General features: G+C 31.8%; 2 protein-coding genes across 4 annotated transcripts; one reads left to right on the top strand and one right to left on the bottom strand.

The window, feature by feature from the left end:
- Positions 1 to 7,217: 7,217 nt before the first annotated feature.
- CPL2 (carboxyl-terminal domain (ctd) phosphatase-like 2) lies at positions 7,218 to 14,310 on the top strand. 3 transcript variants are annotated; one of them, XR_003604735.2, is made up of 17 exons: positions 7,218 to 7,749; positions 7,842 to 8,312; positions 9,285 to 9,495; positions 9,745 to 9,902; positions 9,989 to 10,059; positions 10,139 to 10,244; positions 10,342 to 10,422; positions 10,604 to 10,745; positions 10,840 to 11,216; positions 11,317 to 11,374; positions 11,571 to 11,701; positions 11,778 to 11,831; positions 12,101 to 12,197; positions 12,800 to 12,963; positions 13,110 to 13,205; positions 13,593 to 13,669; positions 13,958 to 14,310. XR_003604735.2 is itself a non-coding variant. In XM_028072531.2 (16 exons), the coding sequence occupies exons 1-16, from the start codon at positions 7,477 to 7,479 to the stop codon at positions 13,995 to 13,997; spliced, it is 2,511 nt and encodes an 836-aa protein (XP_027928332.1). In that variant the 5' UTR covers positions 7,218 to 7,476; the 3' UTR covers positions 13,998 to 14,310. The 3 variants fall into 3 exon arrangements, 1 of the variants encoding a protein (XP_027928332.1); XR_003604736.2 differs by lacking the exons at positions 13,110 to 13,205; positions 13,958 to 14,310 and adding an exon at positions 12,330 to 12,387 and having other exon boundaries at positions 13,593 to 13,675; XM_028072531.2 differs by lacking the exon at positions 13,110 to 13,205.
- A 7,330-nt stretch (positions 14,311 to 21,640) lies between these two features.
- LOC114184232 (Carbohydrate-binding-like fold) lies at positions 21,641 to 23,217 on the bottom strand. Its single transcript, XM_028071514.2, has 4 exons — positions 22,853 to 23,217; positions 22,534 to 22,579; positions 22,281 to 22,444; positions 21,641 to 22,174 (listed from the first exon to the last, which is right to left on the bottom strand). Exons 1-4 carry the CDS (start codon positions 23,039 to 23,041, stop codon positions 21,848 to 21,850), a joined length of 726 nt encoding a protein of 241 aa, XP_027927315.1. The 5' UTR covers positions 23,042 to 23,217; the 3' UTR covers positions 21,641 to 21,847.
- Positions 23,218 to 23,543: the final 326 nt, after the last annotated feature.

Below are 23,543 nucleotides of genomic sequence, written 5' to 3' on the forward strand. Positions count from 1 at the left end.
GAAAAATTTGTCAAAACTTTATTAAAAAAATTTTGTTAGTCCATAATAGCTCAATTTTTTATTCACTTTCAAGAAGATGCGTTTATTTTAGGCGAGGAGGAAATGGACGAGACGCGGAAAAGTGAGGAAAAGACAGTGGAAGTGTGCGTTTTGTTTTATGAAAGATGCAGAAAGTATATAAATAGTATAAATATCAAGAAAGAGAAAATGTTGATCCAAATAATGTAAAGATTGTATCAATATATTTATATATATAATAAGTTATACTGTAGATATTAATAAAATATTTATGTTGTTTATTTCACTAGTAATAATAAATAAATAAAATAATTACTAGTAATATAAATTTATCTCGCATTTCACTTCTTTTTTTTACTTAATTTCAGCAATTTCATTTTTTTTTTACCATTTGGTAAGATATTCATTTATTTCCCAATTGGAAAAAAATTGTTTGTTGTATTTGGTAGATTGCAATGAGAAGTACACAACAAAAGTTTGTGTATAATCAATCAAATTTTGAATATCACTTGTGATACACGTTGATTTGTCTCATATTTGATGTGATATTGATGAAGTTGCATTTTATTTTTGTCCAAAGTTTTAGAAAGTATGAAAGCTAGTCTAGGAGGTTGGCCTAGGCTTTAAATGCAACAAACAACATGAGTAGAAGTGCCTAACACTGTACAAACAAAAGAAGTGTGTGGAGTTGAGATTATTAGTTTTTTAGGGTTTAACCATAGAAATTTTAGGTTAATATATCTTAATATAGTCTCAACATCTTGTAATTTTAATTTAATCATTATAGGTTAGTTTAAATATATGTATATATAAGGGACCAAATTAAAATTTTACAACATGTATTAAGATCAAACTAAAAATATTTTACATGAATAAGGATCAAAATAAGGATTTTATATATACAATGCCAAAATTAAAAATGAGTTATACCTAATGTTAGGTATATAAGTTGCGCCACCCATTTAAACATGTTTTTTAATAAATTGGTATTAAAAATAGTCCGTTTGAATACTCTGCGTTTCATATTTCATTTTTAATGGATCACACGAGATACTCATAAATGGAAAAAATGTTGTTTTCAATTAAAATATAATTATTAAATAAATAAGTATGCAAAAATTGTTTTTTCTTTCGGCATGCAAAAATTGTTTAAATCTAACTAACATTCTAATAGAAAAGTGTGAAGCAGATAAAAAGTGCATTCAGCGTTAATTTACATAGCAAATCAGAAAGTGACATTAATATTTTTAGTTAATAATTTTTTATTTTATTTTTATATAATTGATTTTTCAAGTTTTCACTTTCTTATTATTTGTAAAATTCATTTACATTGCACATAATAAAGAATAAATTACTAAAACAAATTTAATATACATTAAATGATTTAATTTAAATTAAAAGGATAATTTCTTTTTCACATATGTTAATCTTGACTAATAAAAAATAAATTTTTATGACAATTTATTATCACAATTATAATTCATCTCTCATAATAAGTGATGCAATGACAAAATTATAAATATGATAAGATTTTTCATGCAAATTATCTCTAGAACTAACATAAAAAGTTTGTGCAGTGACAATTTTGTAATAAAGTAGAAGACTTTTTATGTTGGTTATCATTAAAACTAGCATAGAAAGTTGGTGCGATGACATTTTGTAATAAAGTATAGGATTTTCTATACCGGTTATACCTAGAACTGACATAGAAAGTGAAACAGTGACAAACCTATAATAAAGTATAAGGTTATATCTGATGGTTCGTCACTATACGTGGCATAATATATTAAATCTTCTTGTTTCACTTTCCTCCATTTGCTCCTCCTCTGTACTTCTTCTCCCATTTTTGTTGCATTGTTGCTCCTTCTCCCTCTCCTCATTAAAGTATCCTCGCTGCATTGTTGAAGTCTATCTCACATTTGCTCTTCCTTCTCACTCGTGTTGCTCCTCTCCTCGCCATTCCTCTCATTGTGCAAGTTTCTCTCGTTTTTGCTCTAGTCAGCCTTGAACCCTAATCTATTATTTTGTGTATTGGGTTTTGTTTTGGTGTTTATTGTGTTTTTTATGACAATTCCAAAGTCTCATACCTTCTTAGCGAAGAAGTGTGGCGAGAGTGGTATTGAGGTGAAGAAAAGGTGTAGTGAAAAACATAGACCTTGCAAATGTGAACGAAGGGGCAGAGGAAGCAAAATAGGGAGTAAATGAGAGTGACACTTTCTATGTTGGTTGTAGCATTACCAACATATAAAGTGAACAAAATTTTATATCGTTTGTATTTATGTCAGTTCTAGAATCGATATCAAAAGCCTTTTTAACTGGCATAAAAAGTTTTTGTTGCACTAGTGAATAAATGTAAGAAAATATTGACATTGAAAGTATATATTAGATTAACAAAACAACATTAGATGTTGTAAAAGATTGAAAATGAGTTGACACAAATTGAATGTTACACAATGAAGTTTCTTGTCAAACAAGAATGGGAACATTTTTCATAGAAGAAGAAAGAAATATGCAACATAATTCATATAAATTGTAGAAATATAAAGAAAGTATTTTGAGTTTTAGAAAGTTAAACTTTGAAATTTCAAGGAAGCTTTTTTGTAACAAAAGTTAAAGGAAGAGTGATTGGAACAACTGACTCTAGAAATGAGAGATAGGGTTGAATGAAGTCCTTAAACTCTTATTAAGGAAGGCTATATAAGAATGTTTATCTAACAAATAACTCAATTTTTTGTTGGTTCACCCAAATGCATGGATTATGTTCAACTCTCTATTAAGGAAATTGCTTAAGAAGTTTTACTAGTTAGATAAATGATTGCACGAGTACATGAATCACTATGGGTTATACAAGTACACAAATTACTCATGATTACATGAGTACATAAATCACTATTGGTTATATGAATACACAAATTACTCATGGTTACACGAGTACATAAATCACTAATGGTTATATGAGTACACAAATTACTCATGGTTACATTAATACATAATCATATATAGTTAGCACGTCTTAATATCTCTCCCAAAACTAAGACCTCACAAGCAACAAAAGAATAAATTCTTAAGGAGAGGACAACTTAAGCTCATAGGACAATTTCACAAAGTGAATACTTACATGAGTTTCACTAATCCACAAAGAACACATAAAATCCAAAGATCATTATAAGGTTGTATAACACTTTTATGTGTATTTTATTGTTATGTTATTCTTCTTTGTCTTGATGGATTCTTATAAGTTAAAAAAACGTTACTTCAACAAATATGTTAAAATATGATGTCATTGAAAAATTGTTAGTTATGTTGATATTACATTGCATCTCTTGGCTTTCGAGTAAAAATAGAGTTGTCAAAATAGGTTAGAACAAATAGGTCAACCAGGTCCACCACCAGTTTGGGTTGAAATTTTTTTACAAATTTTAGTATGAGTTAGTTTTTAACCCGACCCACCAACAATCCGGCTCACTCGAGTTGAACACGTGGTGAGGCAGGTTGGCTCACTTGGGTTGAACCCGTGGTGAGTCGAGTTAGCTCCCAACCTGTAGATAAATGGTTACACAAGTGTTTTTTATTATGTTGGGTTTTATATTTAGAGTCAGGTTAAGTTTTTTGTAATTTGTTATTATATAATAATTTTTATTTTTATGATTTTGGTTTGTATTTGAAGTTTAACATCATTTTGGATTGTATTTGGATTATATTGAAGTTTATTTATATTTTAATCAGAATTATAGTTTAGTTTCTTTATGATCGAAGAAAAAAATGTATTTTTTTAATTTAATGAGTCAATGGGTCAACCCATTTAACCCACCTACCCGTGGTGGATCGGGTCGGGTTCCATATTTTTTGGCTCGCTAATAGGTGAGTTGAGTTGGGTTAGCTCACTAAGTGACCAACCCGTGATGGGTCAGGTCGGACTAGATGACCCGTTTTGACAACTATAGGTAAAATCATACATGGAAGATTATATTCTTTCTATATAGAAACCTTTTTAGTTTATATATATATATATATATATATATATATATATAAGTGTTTATTATTTTCGGCAAAAGTTATCAATATTTTTAAAAATATTTGTTGTTACACTTTTTTATTATGTTCTTTGATATCGATACATGATTAAACATGAATAGAACTATTGTTAAACCATTTGACATTGTAAGTTTCCATTGGATAATGATTTAAAGTTAGAATGAAACACACATTAATAAAGGAGGATAATGATTTAAAGCTAGAACAAAAAACACATTAGTAGGGTCAATCAAAAATTGGAATTTAAGTAATCAAATTTGGTGCATTGAAACAACATATTTTTTTATAATAATATCAGGTGAAAAATGAAAAAACAACATAGTTAGTGGAATATATATATATATATATATATCAAAGAAAGTTGAGAGAAGTTTGGATAGAGTGTGTCGAAATGAAATGATGAGAGACATCTTTCTAGTTCTAAAACGAACTTCAAATCTACATTTTGGGGAAGTATCTAAACAAAAGCATGTGGAGTAAAAAGCAACAAAAAGTGATTTGAGAGGGCAATTAGTAGACAATTGGGGGATGAAGCAAATAAAATATTTTGGTTGGAAGCAAGGCTCAAGAAGATAAGCTAACACAAAAGTTTAACATGTATATGATTTCATTACAAATATAGAAGAAAATAAATTTACATTATATACTTTCCAATCAACTTTAGCATTCTACAACATAATGTAAACTTTGAAGTAGACCATATAAGAGTTTGTGTGAAGAGAAGGTCCTTTCAAGAGAGATTTAGAAACAAATTACCTATTAGAAATAATCTTGAAGAGGAAAATGTTGTTAATGGTGACAACTTAACACTTTCATCTATATGAAACACAAGTTCCAAGGCTTATGAATTTTGAGGGATAATACCTATGGATGAAGGTCAAGACAACCAAATAATGCAAATTTTCTTTGCAAAAAGATTCTCATACTCAGATCAAATTGAGTCTAGGGGGCTAGTATATCGTATGTTACCGAGTCACCTTGTTAGCATGGAGTGACATCATGTCGACAAGATATTTTGGCTATAACATCCCGATAACCCAAGATGAAGCCATATTAGTAGGGACATCTTGGTCATGACAATAGCATACCATAAACCCTATTTGAAGGCACACATGAGAAACAAACAAAATTAACAAAGAGATTAAGACATAAGATGAATTAATAAAATCCTAAACAACTTAAGAAAGGTAATTGCCTAGGAGACCTAGGTCCAACTAGGTAAAATCCCATGAAACCACTATAAATAGCATTGTTCACGAGGTAATTATTATGTATTCATTCTAACACTTATTATTGTCTTATGCACATATTGGACGCACGCAGGCACCACCTTCACTCGAACGTCAGAGATATATTTACTTGGTACATATTGTTTGTCTTGGTGCTTAGTAGAACACCTTGAATTAAAGAATGTTCGTTAGTGCTTTTTGAAAAACTTTTTCAAGGTACATCTCAACTTTTGTAAAAACAAAAGAGATTATACATAAATCAATGTAAAAAGAAGTTATTTTACAAGAGATAACAATGAATTTTTTTTTCATAATATATGAAGCTTTAATGTACATATGAGCGTAATGAAACTCGTTGTAATTAAATTGTGAAAAACATATAAATAAATAAAAAACATCAATAATAAACACTTTGTTGAAAATTAAAAATTAATGAATTATAGTTTTTATCATATTTGTGACAATAACTATTATTATTACATTAAAAATTTATTACACATAACGACTAAATTAATAATTTCTATCATATTTTTCTAACCTTCTATTCTACGGTGAAAACAATTGCGTGCGAAACATAGCCAAAAATACACTTAGACAATAGTGATTTTCAAGAATGTTACATTATAAAAGTAAAGAAGAAATAAAAAAACTTCAAACTTCTAACAATTTGACATTTTCCTTGCAGTAAATATACTTATTTTTATAGTAATTTTCTATTTAAGAAGTAAGAATTTACATACTTCTCTAAATTTAATTATAAGAGAAAAACTTGGAAAATATAATTAAAATTTAATTATTTTATCCCAATTAATGATACCATCCAAGCATACCGTTTACAAGATTCTATTTTCAATGAAAATTTCTTATACACGATAGCAACTTTCAATCTTGAGAATTTTTTTTTTTAAATATTATTAGTGAAAATAAATGATACTTACTTTGTCTCGATTTATAACACATTTCTAACTAATTCACCCACTTTAATAAAATTAGTTGAAAATAATAAATTAATAAATAACTTATATTATTATTCTAAAATTATCCTTGATTTTAATATCCTGAAGTACTAATATTCTCAAATAAGATTGAAGGAGAAAAACTTTATCCATTTATTTCAAATATTTATTATATTTTAGAAAAAAAATATGTAAAATAATTAAAGATACTTAAAAAAGAAATAATTGGTATACCATTCAAAACCATAAATTTTATAAGTTAAGACACATGAAATATTAACCAACTTTCTTAATTAAGACCAAAATGATTACTTTTTTGTATTTGAAATTTAGAGAAATAGTTACCAGCCCACCCATTTAAAATTGAACAAACAAAGTAATCAGAAAAATAAATTAGTACATAAAAATGTATTACTGTTCGGAAACAATAAAGTTAAAATCAGCGAAATTCGTTAATTTAATATATTAACTATATTTAAAGTGTTATTTGAGTGTTAATAATGAAATATATTTGACAATTAACATAAATAGTTAAATTTACGGATTTAAATTAAAAGAATTAGAAACTTAAATGAAACCATTCATAACATGACAATGTCATCAACTTTTATAAGCAAAGATGTCCTTTTACATTAAAATTTATGTTTTCAAGTAGCGTATGGAGTATACATTCATGGAGAAATAAAAATAAATAAAGTGATGCATTTAAAATTTCCTTTTGAAAGAGAAGATAATGTATAATGAGGTTATAAATAGTACGATACATGACCCACTTCATTGTGCGATCAACGGTGGATGGTAGTGCAACGTGTCCCAGAGGGCCTCATCATTTGTCCCCACCCGTGTAACCTTAACATCTCCCGGGAAGCGAATCGGGGCATATACGTAATCTCGCACAACATCCACGTTTCCTGTTCAACCGAACCCCTCTTTCGGGCCTATATATATGGAAGCGCTGTGATAGTTTGAAAACACAGGCTAGAGAGAGAAAGAAGAGAGAGAGTGTGAGAAAATGCTCCGAGTCTCAGAGACTGTAATAGAGAGAGAGAGGGAGTGTTTGTGACTCTGCAAGAGTATCTTCGATGATTGGAAGAACCAAACACCGAAAGAGGAAAACGGCATTCGCGAATCTGCGAGAAACTCTCATTTCCTGAGCATTCTTCTCTCCCTCTTGCGTTTTAGTCTCTACTGTCGTCGTTTCAGTTTCCGATACTCGGAAGCGTTTTTGCGCGCGAGTGATGAGTCGTTTAGGGTTCAAACATGAGGTCTACGATGGCGACAAGCACGTCGGCGAACTTGACGTTTTTCCGACGACACCGTTTCACAACTTCCGCTTCCCCAACAACGAGATTCGCATCCACCACTTCAGCGCCAAGAGCGAGCGCTGCCCTCCGCTGTCGATCCTTCAAACCATTGCCGCATTCAACGTCCGTTGCAAGCTCGATTCCTCAGTCGCCGCAGAGCAAAAGGAACTAATCTCCATCCACGCCAGTTGCTTCTACGAGATGAAGGTTAAAATCAATAAATTAAATGCGCGAAATGAGTAAATAAAGCTTTTATTTTCTGCAATTTTAGTGTTTCTGACAAAAACGGTGCGTTTTAGACGGCGGTAGTGGTGGTGAACGATGAGGAGATTCACCTCGTTTCGATGCCGAGCAAAAGGAAGAAGTTCCCCTGCTTCTGGTGCTTCGCGGTTCCTGTAGGACTCTACGACGCGTGTTTGGGGATGCTGAACCTGAGGTGTCTGGCGATTGTGTTCGATTTGGACGAGACTCTCATCGTTGCCAACACGATGAAGTCGTTTGAGGATAGAATTGAGGCCTTGAGGGGCTGGCTTTCGCGCGAGATCGACCCGTTGCGGGTGCAGGGGATGTCCGCGGAACTTAAGCGCTACCTGGAGGACCGGTTGCTGCTGAAGCAGTTTGCGGAGAGCGATTGTGTGGTGGATAACGGGAAGGTGTATAAGGTTCAGATGGAGGAGGTGTCGCCGCATTCCGGTAGCCACGAGAAACTGATTCGTCCGGTTGTTAGGCTGCAAGATAGGAATATTGTACTCACACGCATCAATCCTGAGGTTTGTGACTTTATGGTTATTAATTTGCTGCGACTTTTGTGACTATAGTTGCGCAGTGAGAACTTTGTCTGTGTTTGTATTTGGTTTTAGTTGCTGGCTAGTTTTCTGGTGTTTGGGCTTTGGGGTTATTTTTATGGAGAGTTGAGAGGTGGTTGGAGATTTCTCGATGGGGATTTTAGGGTTTAAGTTTGGTTTTTTTTTTTCGAATAGGTGAAGTTTAATGGGAGCATTGGTTTTCAACTGGTTTTCGTATTTATCTACTTTATTACTGCTTTACTCATGTAAATGAATGCTTTCAGAGATTTGGGTTAGAAGAGTAGAGTTTTGCTCGGTAGTTTTTGGCGGAATTAGGAATGTTTTATTAATTATAAGGGGGAGAGACAAAGAATAACAACATTTTGTGTTTTATTGATATGTGACATTCTGCTTTCTTTAATCTCGTATTTTGGATGATTGGCCATTTAAGAGTTATTATGGTTTAGTGTTTTGTGTTATTCCTTCTTATTTACAGTTTCAGCTTTTGCTTATTTGTTTGTTTGCCTGTGTAAATTGTAACTTCAAATTATCAGTTGAGTTACAAAAACAAGTTACGAGCTAAATAACATTGCTGAGTGGCAAATAACATTGCATTAAGTCTTAATTCTAGCTTTCTATTTCGATTAAATTGCTTGGTGGCTACTGATTCCTGCATATGCTTATCCTTGTTATGGATGTATATGGTATCAATGTACTGGGGCAGGCTTTTGGTTTGCTTAATGGATTGACTTTGTTTAATTTGTTGTAGTTAAGCATTCTAATTCATCTTCACCCCATCTCTCTCTTTAGAAAATAAATAAAATACAAACTTGATTTTTTTTTTTCATATGAATTTGTAAGCATGTGGTGTAGTTATTGATTACACTTAATTGGTGTATTTGTGTGTGGAAGCCTTTTGATATGTAGGGATTCTTAATGTGCTTGATTTTTTTACAGATTCGCGATACTAGTGTATTAGTGAGATTACGACCAGCATGGGAGGATTTAAGATGCTATTTAACTGCAAAAGGACGCAAGCGTTTTGAAGTATATGTTTGTACTATGGCTGAAAGGGATTATGCTTTGGAAATGTGGAGGCTTCTTGATCCTGAGGCTCATCTTATAGGTCCAAAGCAAATCCTTGAACGTGTCATTTGTGTCAAATCAGGTATGATTCATTTTTGTTCCTAATTATTTAAACTTTCTGTGAATAATCTTGCTTTAACAAGATACATTTTTCACAGAATTTTGAAATGAAAGAACCTCTTAAAATAAATTGTTCTATCTTGTATTTTTGGTTATTTAACCAATACAAATTGCACAACTTCGTTTTTGCTTTATGATGTCCTGTTGTGGGTTCTTATTGTGGCTAATTTCTTCTTGGCTGCAATTCATTTTCTTATTGTGCAATTTTCAGGCTCTCGGAAATCTCTGCCAAATGTTTTCCAAGATGGCATGTGCCATCCGAAAATGGCAATGGTGATTGATGACCGGTCAAAGGTTTGGGAAGACAAGGACCAGCCTAGGGTTCATGTTGTTCCTGCCTTTACTCCTTATTACGCTCCTCAAGCAGAGGTGCAATTTTATAATAATTATTGCAAAAAATATTTTCTTCTAAATGTCCATGGTAGAGACTTTAACTTTAGTATTTGTTTTATTAGACGGCCAATGCAGTCCCAGTCCTTTGTGTAGCGAGAAATGTTGCATGCAATGTCAGAGGTTGTTTCTTCAAGTAAGTTATATGATATTTAGTTTCATTAGCTCAAATAAACTTCCCACCATGAATAATAATTATTTTCCCATATTCTCAGAGAGTTTGATGAGAGTTTATTACAAAGAATTGCTGAAATCTTCTTTGAAGATGATATTGGATCTTTACCTCATCCTCCAGATGTGAGCAACTACTTGATGTCGGAGGTATTACACTTGAAGATATGTGTTTTCTAGTTTATATTGGTGTTGAAGAGGCTTATTTATTTGTTGCTCTAATATCACCATGTTCACTGGATGACAGGATGTGCCAAATGGTAATACTAATGCCCCACTCAGTGAAGGAATCAATGGTGCAGAAGTTGAACGGAGGTTAAGCCAACCAGTAAGTTTCCTTGGTTTTCAATGTATTATTTCTGATCTATGTTGTAGCAATGTTTTCTCAGACTTTCTAGTAAATCTTGGTAGGGATTTCTTTTCTGTGATGAATGTTGGTATTTACGTGCATGGAACATTTGTAGATACTACAATAACTGTCCCTTTATTTAATGTATTGTTCTTTTCAGGGTGATAAATTTCCTGTTGACTTAGTTGCCCAACCCATGGCCAACAGTGTTGAGTTCAGACATGAACCCTCTCAGCCAACTGCTGGTATTATTTCAGGTGTCACTGGCCCTGGATCTTCAAGAATGCTGATTCCGTCATTGAGTATGGAACATCACACGCTATTAGGATTTCTGCATTGTACATTCGAAAATGTATGCTTTCTTTTGATGTTTTATCTTTACCAACCTTGTTTCAGAACCTGGTTTGCTTGGACCTCCGGTCAAGCATGAAGGCAGCTCTGTTGATCGTGATTATGACATGCGAAAAGGTGTTCTAGGCATGAGACATGGTCCAGATATAAGAGGTCAAATTTCAGCTGAACCTCCTCTGATATCAAGGCCACCAAATCAAGCATCAGCATCTTCAATAACGCAGCCATTTGGAGGTGGGTTGGTAGAAGATGATATAACCAGCAGAACTCAGACAAATAATTGGTCTATAGCATCTGGTAAAGAATCTAATGTAGTAAAGTCCGAAAAGCATCAGGCTCAACTGAAACCATTTTCTCATAGTGTCGTAGGTTCACCTCCCAATGTCGTACATCAACAAGCACCGCAACTTAAGACTGAAGAGGTTTGTCAACAAACATTTGTTGCCTCCCACTTTTTACTATGTTTTAAGTGTTCTTGGATTGGAATACTGTTTCGTGATTTGAAATATTGCTTATATGCAGGCAACTTCTGTTTCTGATTTGCAGAGGCAGAATGCTCCATCTAAGTCTCTGCTATCTGGTAAAGTTTATTTTCATAATATATTCTGATTTTAGTCTTTTAAGTTGTATTTGATACTCTTATATGTATGATCAATAGTGTGTGAAAATTGACCAGATACTATGGACAAGCTAGTTTCTGGGCTTTTCATTTTCATTTTATTTGCCTATAATAATTGCTGTTTTCCATGTTTTGTTATCGACCCAACATTCTGCAGAGGATGGGATATCTCAGAATCATGCATCTTCTAATAGTAAAGATCTTCAAAATGAAGCTGGAAAATTGAACTTATTACCACCTCTATCCATTCAAGTGCTGCAGGAAATTGGGAGGCGATGTAACTCGAAGGTGCGTGGCTTCTTCTCCTAACTGATCAATTTTTTTCTTTCTTTCTTAATTGCATTTTGACGTTTTTCATTTATAGGTTGAATTTAAGTCCATTCTAAGCACCAGCAAAGACTTGCAGTTTTCCGTTGAGGTCAGTGAAATTTGCTTTCTAGTCTTTTTTTTTTTTTTTGCAATGCCTGTGTAAGCATGTCAGGTGAACAATTATTCTTAATTGCAGTACTCTTTACTTATGTAGTATGAGTTGTGTCATACTAATATACAGTAGTTGATCAGTGTTTTTAAACTAGAATTTGTTATATGGCTATTTGTTTGTTACCCATGGTCTGAAGTATTTATGGTCTTCTCTGTTTTAAGTGATTCATTGCCTGTGTTTTAAATTTGTCTTGTGACTGGGTTTAGGTACTATTTACCGGTGAGAAAATAGGTGTTGGCATGGGTAGGACGAGAAAGGATGCTCAACAACAAGCTGCTGAGAATGCCCTTCGAAGCTTAGCAGGTAAGTGTTCAAGTCAATTCCAAAAATGTATTCTGATTTTGTTGTTTCTTTTAGTTTATGTTTAAAATTTATTGGAATATAGTATATACAAATAATACAGGCTGATGGGTTAGTTATTGTTGCTGTATCCAGTGTGACATCATTGGTTGTCGTGTTTACGGGGATCTATGGAGATTTTCTTTGCTTTTTGGTTAGTGATAACATACTTGTTACTTGACAAGAAGTATTTGAATCTGCCCTTGCACTCCATCAACTATGCATGCCTGTAGAATAGTTTCGAGGTTCTTTATTTTTTATGGTTTGTGAAATTGCAAACATTGATTATTGAAGGAAATTTAACAATTGGGAATGAGTTCAAGAATATCTTGTAGTACCCGACGTTCAGTCTATGTTAACTGTTAGGGTAGAAAATATCAGCATACTTGGTCCAAGAGGTAAATATTTTTTTGTACTTTATTCTCTGGACTCAAGGAATTGCTTCTCTGCATGACACTGGTAGATGCATCATGCTAAGTCATTGTTACTAGTCTAACTAATTTTTTGCCCCTTTATTTGAACTATAGTAAGTTCTGAATTATTTTTTTGCTGTATGGAATTTACAGAGAAGTATGTGGCGCATGTGGAGCCTCAGTGCAGAGTCGTTGATAAAGAATTTGACAAGCTTTCTCTTGGACGTGACAATGGTTTCTTGTGGGATGTGGTTAATCCTGAATCCAATGAACTGCAAACAGAAGATGGAGGAGTGCCCAGAGAAAATGCTTCTGAGGTGGGTTTTCTTAATGTTTTTAGTAGTTGATTTGACTTGTTTATTTAAGGAAATAGGTGATGCTTGGATAAGGGGGGTATGTGGACTAGAAATTCCAGATGAAAGTGGTTGCTTAGAGAAATCACATCGTTTATGGAATTGTGTAGCATCAATGTGAAGGCTAAATCACTGAATGGGGAGTGAACTGGCTTCACGTCTGGTACTGCTGTCTTAGACAGGCTTCTTAAGTTTCGGCTTAAAAGGTAATGGCTTGGTGGTTAGTCCCTGGTATCTACCCATTATCCAAGTACACCCTTATCATTTCAACCGTATTGTTGCAATTGCTTGTCTCTCATTATTGTCTTCCAGTTCAGTTGGAAAACAAGAAGTCATCTATTACTTTTTCCATAAGTTTATGCTATTGGTTTAATTGTTTCAATAACAGTTGGTTAAGGGTTGACACATGGAATTTGTACAGACTCAATAATTGGTGCCATTGATAGTAATTGAACTTGGTTGTTTTCTGGGATCTTTATTGTGTGGTTTGCTGTATACCTTTAGGGGAAAAAGTTGATATACTAGGCCCTGTGTTATTTTTCTAACTTCTCACGTGGATTTAATTATCTGTATCAATTCACTATGGTTTTCAGGCTTGGGATGCTGAGACTAGATCAAGTACACCTAATGCCATTAATCAACAAATGGAAAAGCGTATGAGCTCCCCGAGGTAACATAAAATAAGATTTTATCTGAAAGTGTGAAAGCAAGAATTATTGGTTTTGAACTCTTGTATCTCATGTTTTCCCTCTCTATGTTTCTGTTTATTTTCTTCCTCCAGAATATATATATATATATATATATATATATATATATAATGGTGTCTTTATGACTACCCGTCAAAGACTAGGATCTATATCTAAACTTAATGATTTTTGATTCCTGAAACTGGTTGTTAGGAGTGAGTATTTCATATCATAAGGGGTGTCCATGCTTAGTTTTCTTTATTTACTTTCAGAATGGCTCATTCAGTTTCCAATAAACGATTGAAGGAATGAAAATGTTGGGAAGATAAACAAGATTTACCGTCAGTGAAGCAACTAGAAATGGGCCTTTTGAATTCTCAGGACGGCACATTATCATTTTGTACGAGAAAAAGTTTTGATGTAATTTGCTCCTGTAATATCTATGGCGTAGCGGTTGTAGATATGCTAAGGTAAATTTTCCTTGGCTAAATTCTGTTATAGAGAAGGGCATTTTTTTTTGGTTTTGCCCTACTATTTTCCTCATTTACAGAATGTTTGTGTAGCCTCCTTTCCAATATTAGTTGGAATATTAATTACAAGAAAATCATTTCTCCTTTGTTACCAATCGGCTTTTCTTAAGCATTGGTGTCTTCTGATTTGACTGATTAATATTTTTTAGTAGTCACTTTAATTAGTATCCTGAGATATTTGTATGATCATTTGGTTTCATTAAGTGACTAGTAATCGGTTAAGAGTTTCAGTGTCTCTTTTTAAGGGGAGCTTTTGTCAGATTCAGACATTGGTCTTCTTTCACAAGTTCAACATATGTATTGCAAGGTGACCTACGGTGGGTCATTTGATTATTAAGATGACCAATTTAAAATTTCTCCTTGCCATTTTTTTTTCATTTAAAATATTCAAAATGTAATATTTCTCTGAATATTTGGGCGAGTTTATCGTGAATTTAGGATATAAAATATGTTTTTTAGTTTATAAGTAAAAAGAATGTGAAGTAATTAAATTTGAAGGATTTTTATCGGATGTGGTAAGAACTGGGATTCAAAGAGAAGCAATTTTAAAATTTCTGGAGTGAACTTTGATGTGTCGGTAGGTTGTGTATTATGTAAATAATAAAGTTACAAAAAAAAGAATATTGAATTTGAGTAATTTTAGGTAGAAGAGAGGGTAGAAAGTAATTATAATCGTGTGTGGAAGGGGAAACCTACTGGAGGTGGTGATCGAGTTTTTTTTTTTTTTTCTTTCTTGGATATTAGTCAATAATAAAGTTAATGATGGGATATCTATCTAAAAAGATTGGTGATATTTAAAGAAAATTCAATAAGGTTTAAGTTATTAGTATGATGTAATAAAACAAACATCTGTTTTTCAGTCCATTTAAGTTTATTTCTAAAATAGATTAAAAATCCATCTTTCAGTTAATTCTTTGTTTTAAGTATTTTATTTCTCATTTCTTGATTAAACAATTCTGTATATATTTAAGATATAAAGTAATTTTAAAATTTTGGTTGCAGATATACTAAAATTGTGAATGAATTGGAGATATAAAGTAATTAAGAGGGAAATGAGTTTTGTGATATCCTATTTAATAAATAACACTAATAAATAAAATATCATATAATTATAATAATATAATTCTATTTAATAGAATAATTTTAATAAATAAAATATTACATAATTATAATAATATAGAGAAAAAGAGAGAAAGTATATTAGACTTTAATTATTACAATCATTCCAAAATATAACTAAAACAGAAGTCCATAAATATGTCTTACAACATAGAACAGATTGGTAAAAGGTTACTCAATAGATCAAAGAATTACAAAGAAAACAATCTTCAAAAAAGGTTTAACAATGAGCAAGATCTAACTTGCCTAATTAATCAGCAGCATCTTCATTATTATGTTGATCACTAGAGGTCTCTACATCTGCTCATACCGAATTGATGATAGTTGCAAAAAGGAAAACATTACCAAAAAAAAAACATAGCACAAACAGGAAAAAGGTATCATACCGAATTGATGATCGTTGCAAAAAGGAAAACATCACCAAAAAAAACATAGCACAAACAGGAAAAAGGTAAGATAGAGAAAAAATAATAAGCAAGCGAATTATTAAACATAAGCAACATGTAGCAAACCATGACAAACCCTATAACTCAATTATCCAGATACACGTAATAAAATCGGATTCACTGATTACTTGCTTCTACTACTCTGTAGAGCCATTGCCAATGGATTTCATCCTATCACACACAAGATTAATTCATGATTATCTAAGGTCATTATCCTGCCAAAAACTAAGACCTCCTGCTACTCTCACCACATGAACTAGTCTACTCTATATGAGTTTGACTGATTCATTACAATGTCAAGATGCAGCCTTACTTGAATTCTTAAGTCATTGCACACACTACTTTATCATCAAAAGAGATTTCTTCACGAAATTCCCACACCAAGTCCACATGTTATCTCATAATAATAATCATCTCATGTTAAACACATCAAATACTGTCTCAAAGCACCACAACATATATGCACAACATCATACCTTTAAGGAATAAAACAACCAATCATAGAAGAGAGCAAGTAATGAAGCATGTCCCTACACCAGTCTCACTCAAGCTAAAAGCCTTCGCTTAAGTGATAAAATTTCTCTTGCTTAAGCTAGGCATTTTCGCCTAGACGTGAGTTTGAACAGAGGCATTGTAAGGTTCTGCGAGTTCTTACTTAAGCGAGGCCTTCTCGCCTGAACGAGATTGCTCTTCTTTGCTCAAAGCTGAAGCCTCTCACCTGAGCGACAACTCGAGCAAAATCTTGGGTGAGTTTTCTGTTATTCTTGCTTAGGCGATGGTTGCTCGCTTGGGCGAGAAAACTCAGTTTCTCACCTGCTCACGCATGCAAATTCAAAAATCCATATCAAACCACAGGCAGTCCATTCTCATACAAGCACAAACATCAACCAAACATTTTAAACATGAATCAGAACCAAAAACATACAAAATGCTTCAAAAAATGTTAAAAATCCTAACTTCCATTACCTCGAGCTAAAAACGAACTTGCAGGAAGAGAGCTAACAGAGAAAGCACCACAACTCTAGAAACAAACTAAAGAGTTAAAAAACATGGGCACAAAGATAAAAATGGGGCTCTAAGGAAGAACCCAAGACATAACCAATGCAACCGAACAGGAAATAGGGAAAAAACGAATGTGTGGAGTTCAACTTACACAGAGGGATGAAATGTTTTGTTTGATCCTTGGAGAACTCCGCAACAATCTCAGGTTCAGACTCTGTTCGAAGGAGTGGAAGCAGTTGAGTTAGAGGAAAATAAAGAATAGAAGCTGTTACAATAGGAGAAAGTTGAGAAAAAAAAAATAAAGTGAAAACTGAAGGGATCTCTGAAAACAAACAAGTGGACTCCCTTTTTAATTAAACTGGATCCATACATGTGAATGAAAAAGTGACCCTTACAAGTTTTTCTTTACTATTTTCTTTTTCTAAATTTGGTTTTTTAATCTGTCTAAATTTAAATTTTTTTGTAATATTTTTAAATGTTATGATATTAGTCTATCTTGATATTTGTTAATTAACCCAATTCCAACATATCATCATGTATCAATTGAAAGAACCGACAAGATTAATCATCGTAATACTTACAAATATCTTCAATCGTTTGAATCATACATAAGGTTTCCGTTTTCATTACAAAATTTTAATTGAATCCTCAACTTCTAAACTATCTCAATTGGATTTTGTTTTTTGAAAATTTGTTTCAATTTGGTCTTTTCCGTTAGGGTATCATTGACAACGTTAACTATGTACCATGTGTCATCTTGTTGTTTTTTCTTATTTTTTTTATAATTTTTTTATAATTTTTTTATAATTTTATTTTTTTCTTTTTTTCTTGTAAAAACAGTTGACACGTGTCAAATTAGGATTTTGCCACATGTCAACTTGTGATTTTTTTTTAATTTTTTAATTTTTAAAATTAAAAAAAATTGTCACGTGTCAAAATATGGTTCTGTCACATGTCAATTATTTATGTAAAAAATCTCGATTTGGTCCCTGGAGTAATTTCATTCATTTCAAATTGAGACCAAGTTTATCTTTTATATTAATATTATAATTATATTTTTATTATAATAGATATTTTTAAATAAATCAAGTTTATTTAAATTTAAATTTTGCATTGAATTTTGTAACTTATATAAAAGTATTTTAAAATTTTACATTTGAATTTATAAAGTTGTTTAGAAATTATTAAAACAAATTTTTTAAATAAAGTTCAATGCAAAATTTAAATTTAAATAAAATTAATTTGGTTAAAAATATCTATTATAATAAAATTATCATTATAATATTGATATAAAAGTCAAATTTGGTCTCAATTCGGAAGGGATGAAATTACTTAAATTTACAAGGTTTGGACTAAATTGAGACAAAATGACAAATACAAGGACTAAATCGAGATTTTTCACATAAATAATTCACACGTGGCAAAACCATATTTTGACATGTGATAGTTTATTTTTAAATTAAAAAAATAAAAAAAATCACAAGCTGACACATGGTAAAATCCTAATTTGACATGTGTAAACTTTTTTTCAAGAAAAAAAAAATTATTGAAAAATATTAAAAAATATTAAAAAATTAAAAAATAAATCACGAGCCGACACGTGACACACAGTTAATATCGTCAGTGATGTCCTAATACAAAGATCAAATTGAAACAAATTTTCAAAAATTATGACCCAATTGAAAACTTAGAAATTGACCCAATTAAAATTTTGTAATTAAAACGAAAATTTCCGTGTGATTAAACTATTTTTTTTTCTAAATTTGGTTTTTTAATCCGTCTAAATTTCAATTTTTTTGTAATATTTTTCAATGTTAAGATATTAGTCTATCTTGATATTTGTTAATTAACCCAATTCCAACATATCATCATGTATCAATCGAAAGAAATGAAAAGATTAATCATCGTAACACTTACAAAACACTTACAAATATCTTCGATCGTTTTAATTTATACCGTTAAAATAAATATATTATTTTGAAACAGAGTCAAATCAATGAGAAAATTTTAATTTATTACGCAAATTAAATTAGAAAGTTGTTTTGTTGAGATTGGATAAGTGAATTATTATCTGGTGACCAAAATAATCCAATCCAAGTGCATCAAAATCTACTTGTGAGACAGTGTCTTAGAGTTAGAATATACAAATATGAAGGGAATGTTATAATCTGAATATTCTCTCAAAAACTATATTAAGAAAATGAAACTACGGCGAAATCACTACAAAAATTTTGCATATTTAGCTTACTGTAGCTTCTTAAGATATACATATATAAGTAAATATTTAAAAAAAAAAATTTTAGGATACAAAATTGTTTTGCTTATTTTAAAGAATATATATATATATATAATATTCATTTTATGTACACCTATTAAATATTTTTTTATCATATCATATTTTATAAATCTATAACTTTTATTCTTTCGTGTATATTAAATTTTGATGACTGTTTTACAAGTGTTGTAATAACTTGCTCGGTGGATTGTACTTTCACACGTTTTGACAGCACTTTAGATTTTTATTTCGTGTGACTGTACAAAAAAATATATCATTGAAGTTTTTAGGGTTTTTACTTCCTTATTCATCATTTGACAATGTTCCGAATCAAATGACGTCAGAATATTAAATGATATATTTGTTGCACAGAATATTAAATTATTGTCTTTATCTCTTAAGATCAAAATTTTATTGATCATCAGATTTGGAATATCTTATGACGTCTTTGTATACATAGACAAATAATTCGTTTATTCTAAAAAAGTATAGACTATTTTTATGATAATATAGACTATTTTCAAATGGGACATGGTTATTCTCAAGTGAGATTTGAAACTTAGTTTCATTACTTTTGACAATGGTGATCATATTAAACTTTTTTTAGTAAATTTTAGGTATAAATACAAATTTGTATCCTAATTTTTTCGGAAAGTTCAATTTGATACACGAATTTTATGAATGTTTAATTTGATACCCAAACTTTTTAAACAAGTTTATTTTGGTACCTTCCGTTAAACACTATATAACACCGTTTGGCTTTTGTTGAGGTGGTACTGTGCAGGACATACGTGGCAGAAACAATGGTTGGGCACGTGATTTTTGTGGTAAAAAAAAATTCAAAGTAAAAAATTTGTGAAGTAAAAAATTTTAGAAAAGCGTTGTTGTCGATTTGGGGGAAAATAAGGGATGTGAAATCGAAAATTTTGCAGAACGCAAAACTAGGGCAGAAGCAAAATTTGGGAATTAGGGTTCAATGGTTGATTTGCGTTCAGTGATCGGAGAAGAAGGACGAAGATTTCCTTTCGTTCGTTGGAGAGGGCGAAGCTGGGAAGAAGAAGCTTCAGCGGTGGAAGATGGAGCTTTGGCAGTGGAAGATATAGCTTTGGCAGTGGAAGAAGAATATTTGGTTATATTTGAGTTGATGAATGCGTGCTGATTTTTTTGATTTTCTACAGCCACCACTATTACACGACAAGCTTTGATTTCGCATCAACCATGAATTGTGAGAGTAAGAGGAAGATGATTCAGCCCTTGACATTTCTTCAATGTCTAGAAAAATCAGAAGAAGAGAAAACCACCTATTAGGGCACTCTCCACGAGATAGGACACTTAAAGTTTACAAATAAAGGGGATTCCAACTCATTTTATCTGAACCATTGTTTTTGCCACGTATCCCCAGCACAGTGCCACCTCAACAGAAGCCAAACGGCGTTATGTAGTGTTTAACGGAAGGTACCAAAATAAACCCGTTTAAAAAGTTTGGGTACCAAATTGAACATTCCTAAAGTTTGGGTACCAAATTTAACTTTCCGAAAAAGTTAGGATACCAAATATGTATTTATACCTAAATTTTACATTTGAAATCAATGAATATGAATTGAATATGAGTTGATAATTTTGCTTTAAATAAAAATAAATAGGATGATTAATAATGAAACCTCACAGGTGCTTCATGAATCATGAGAGATATTTTCTTTAATACACTCCCTTTATCATGTCATGCTCCAATGATTACATCTTGTGTTGTGATTGAATTCTGAAATCGGTTGATTTAATTTCAGAATTTATAAGAACTATTTGTATTTCACATTTTTTTTATAATCAAGAGTACCGTAATGATGCTTAAATGTGTCATAATATTTTTTAATCATATTTTTCAATCATCAGTTTAGTCAACTGATCATTTTTGGTGGTCTTCTTTTTAATCAATTTTTTTAATTATACTAAAAGAATTATTCTAAATTTATTCAAGAAAAATTTCAAAGAAAAAGTTACGACACTCTTGATTTCTAAAAATTTAAAATAAGAAAAAGTAAAGGAGACAATACCATTCTCTACTTCCATGAAAAATAAAAATTAAAACAAGTGAAGTTATGAATTTCTGCAGTTTTTTATAAAAAAAAAAAAACATATTTGACTAAATCGACTTAATCATCGTTGATTTTCTAAAACGATTTTGGCATCTTGTTCTCGGTAGAAAAACTTATAAAAAATGTAACCACTTATATTTTATTTCTGAAAAAATTAACTTGTATTCAATCACGTTTTTCTACGGTTTCATTCTTAACGGGAAGAGTGGAAAAATATGGATGAACGGAATTTGGATTTTCCGTTGAATTTTTGTGTATTATTCTTTAACTTTATTTTAAAATGTACTAAAATTGATTTTAATATACGTAATTTTAATATAAAAAATTATTACCGATTATACCTGTAACTTTCATTTTTTATTTATTTAAATTGTCTACGTTCTTTTAAAATAATCTATGAGAATATTATGGTCAATCTATGAGAATATTATGGTCAGATGTAATGTAGCACTCTTTAAATATAGTGAAGAATAAAATACGAGGCAAGATATAAGTGAAAATAAATAAATAAATAAATCTCATTGATGAAGATATGCGACAATAGAACAGAAAAGAAACACTTATTTTCTCTAACAAAAAAACAGAAATACTATGAGCAGAATGGAAATAAGTTGCTCAAAACTAACTTGGGGTTTCATTGTAGCAGTAAATCATAAAACTTTTGTTTGTGGAAGGAAACAAAATTCAGCTATTGGCTCTAAAGAGTGCTCTTCATCACCGTGGAAGCATTGGAATTTTGATTCTCTTCTGAACAATCAAGATTCTCAGCCAAATCAGCAACTTCTGACTCCATCGTGGAATCCTTATCTGTCTGACCAAGTTCAGCTTCCTCTGATGTGTTGGAAACTTCTTCATCATCATCTGTTACTGTCTGAAGTTTAGAATTTTCCCAATCCTCACAAACAGTGATTCTGTTCATTGCTTCCCATGTCTGAACAAGTCTGTCTGGCCCTGGCTGCCACATAATGTCACCATTTCTTCTTTTCAAGATGATTTTGTACTGGAATTTCCCAGCAGGTACAGCCTGATTGCATGAAATGTGTCAAGGAAATAATACTCATAATCACACAACACTTTCCATATTTTGAAAAGATTATAATTTATAACAATTGTAACAAAATAAGACTCACCATCTCTGCTGTCCAAACATGTCCTTCTGACCAGGCCATTGGTATGGCTTTTGCTGGGTTCCATGAGCCAAACATTGGATCACTACCAACTACTAGAAATTGCTCCCCAAATTTACAGTTGCGATGCATCTGAAATTTGACATTGATAATCTTTGCTTCTTCCTCTGCATCACACAAATTGACATTTTTTAGACAGCTACTTAGACAGAATATATATATTCACTAGAAAGTTTTGCTAAGACTTATAACGCACTTGGTTGTTCTTCTGGAGTTTGGAGCACCAAATTGTCCAAATCCACCTGCATCATGTCATGCAAACCAAGATTAAATTTCACACACCAAAACTCATGTCCTCTAGTTTCATTTAATGTCATTTAGAAATGAAATCAGTTTCTGTTCTTTTAATTCAGAAAGTTTGATTTCGCCACAATTTTGTCCGAATAAGAGAAAGGAGTTGTCAGTCTGATCCGATGGAGAATTTTTACAAACACATGCAAGGCGAAAACCAATATCCATCATCAAACAATTAAAACAAAGGAAAGAAAGCAAAAAGATATGAAAAAAGAAAGGACCATGGTTTTGGATGGCACTGCATGAGGTGGGAAAAGACCCTTGTTTTGAACAAGTCTTGGGAAGCCAAAGTTGAAGGCTTTTTTGTCATTGGTGGTGAAGAAAAAATTGGGTGTGTTGGAAGCATTAGGGACAGAGCTAGGAACATGGGTTCCTAGAATGGCCTTGGAGCAAGAGGTGTTGAGAGCCATCTCAGTTGAAGTAGTGGAGTGAAGTTTGGTCTGAGTCACAGGCAAAGAAACAATGTATATTCCTTTGTAGTGAAGAGGTTCTGTGGTGAGATTATGGTTGTGTTATTGAGAGTGAAAGTGGGGTTCATTTTATAATGGTGGAGTTAGAGTAGTTTGTGGCACTTGAAACTAACGATGTATGCTAAAAAAAAACACAGGTGTAAAAATTGACGTGTTCCTTTTGCTTTTTATTCGACGTGAGAATCTCAACCAACTCATGTTCGCTTGTCTATGCGAGTGGCCACACTCAACTCTCGGAGCTTTTGCCTTAGTAACTCTTTCTCACTTACAAATAATTACATTAAAGTAAGTAAGCCTATAACAATAAACACTGCCACTAATATCGAAATAATGACTATGATTAATGTTTTCAATTAATTTTTTTATATTTTTCATCGATTTGTATAATTTTATTAAAATAATTAATATTGTAAAACTGAGAGAAAGTGCAATCAAGAGAAGA

Source organism: Vigna unguiculata, chromosome 5, assembly GCF_037176805.1.
Source record: "Vigna unguiculata cultivar grain cowpea cultivar isolate G323 ecotype 2 chromosome 5, ASM3717680v1, whole genome shotgun sequence".
Classification (NCBI taxonomy): Eukaryota; Viridiplantae; Streptophyta; class Magnoliopsida; order Fabales; family Fabaceae; genus Vigna; species Vigna unguiculata.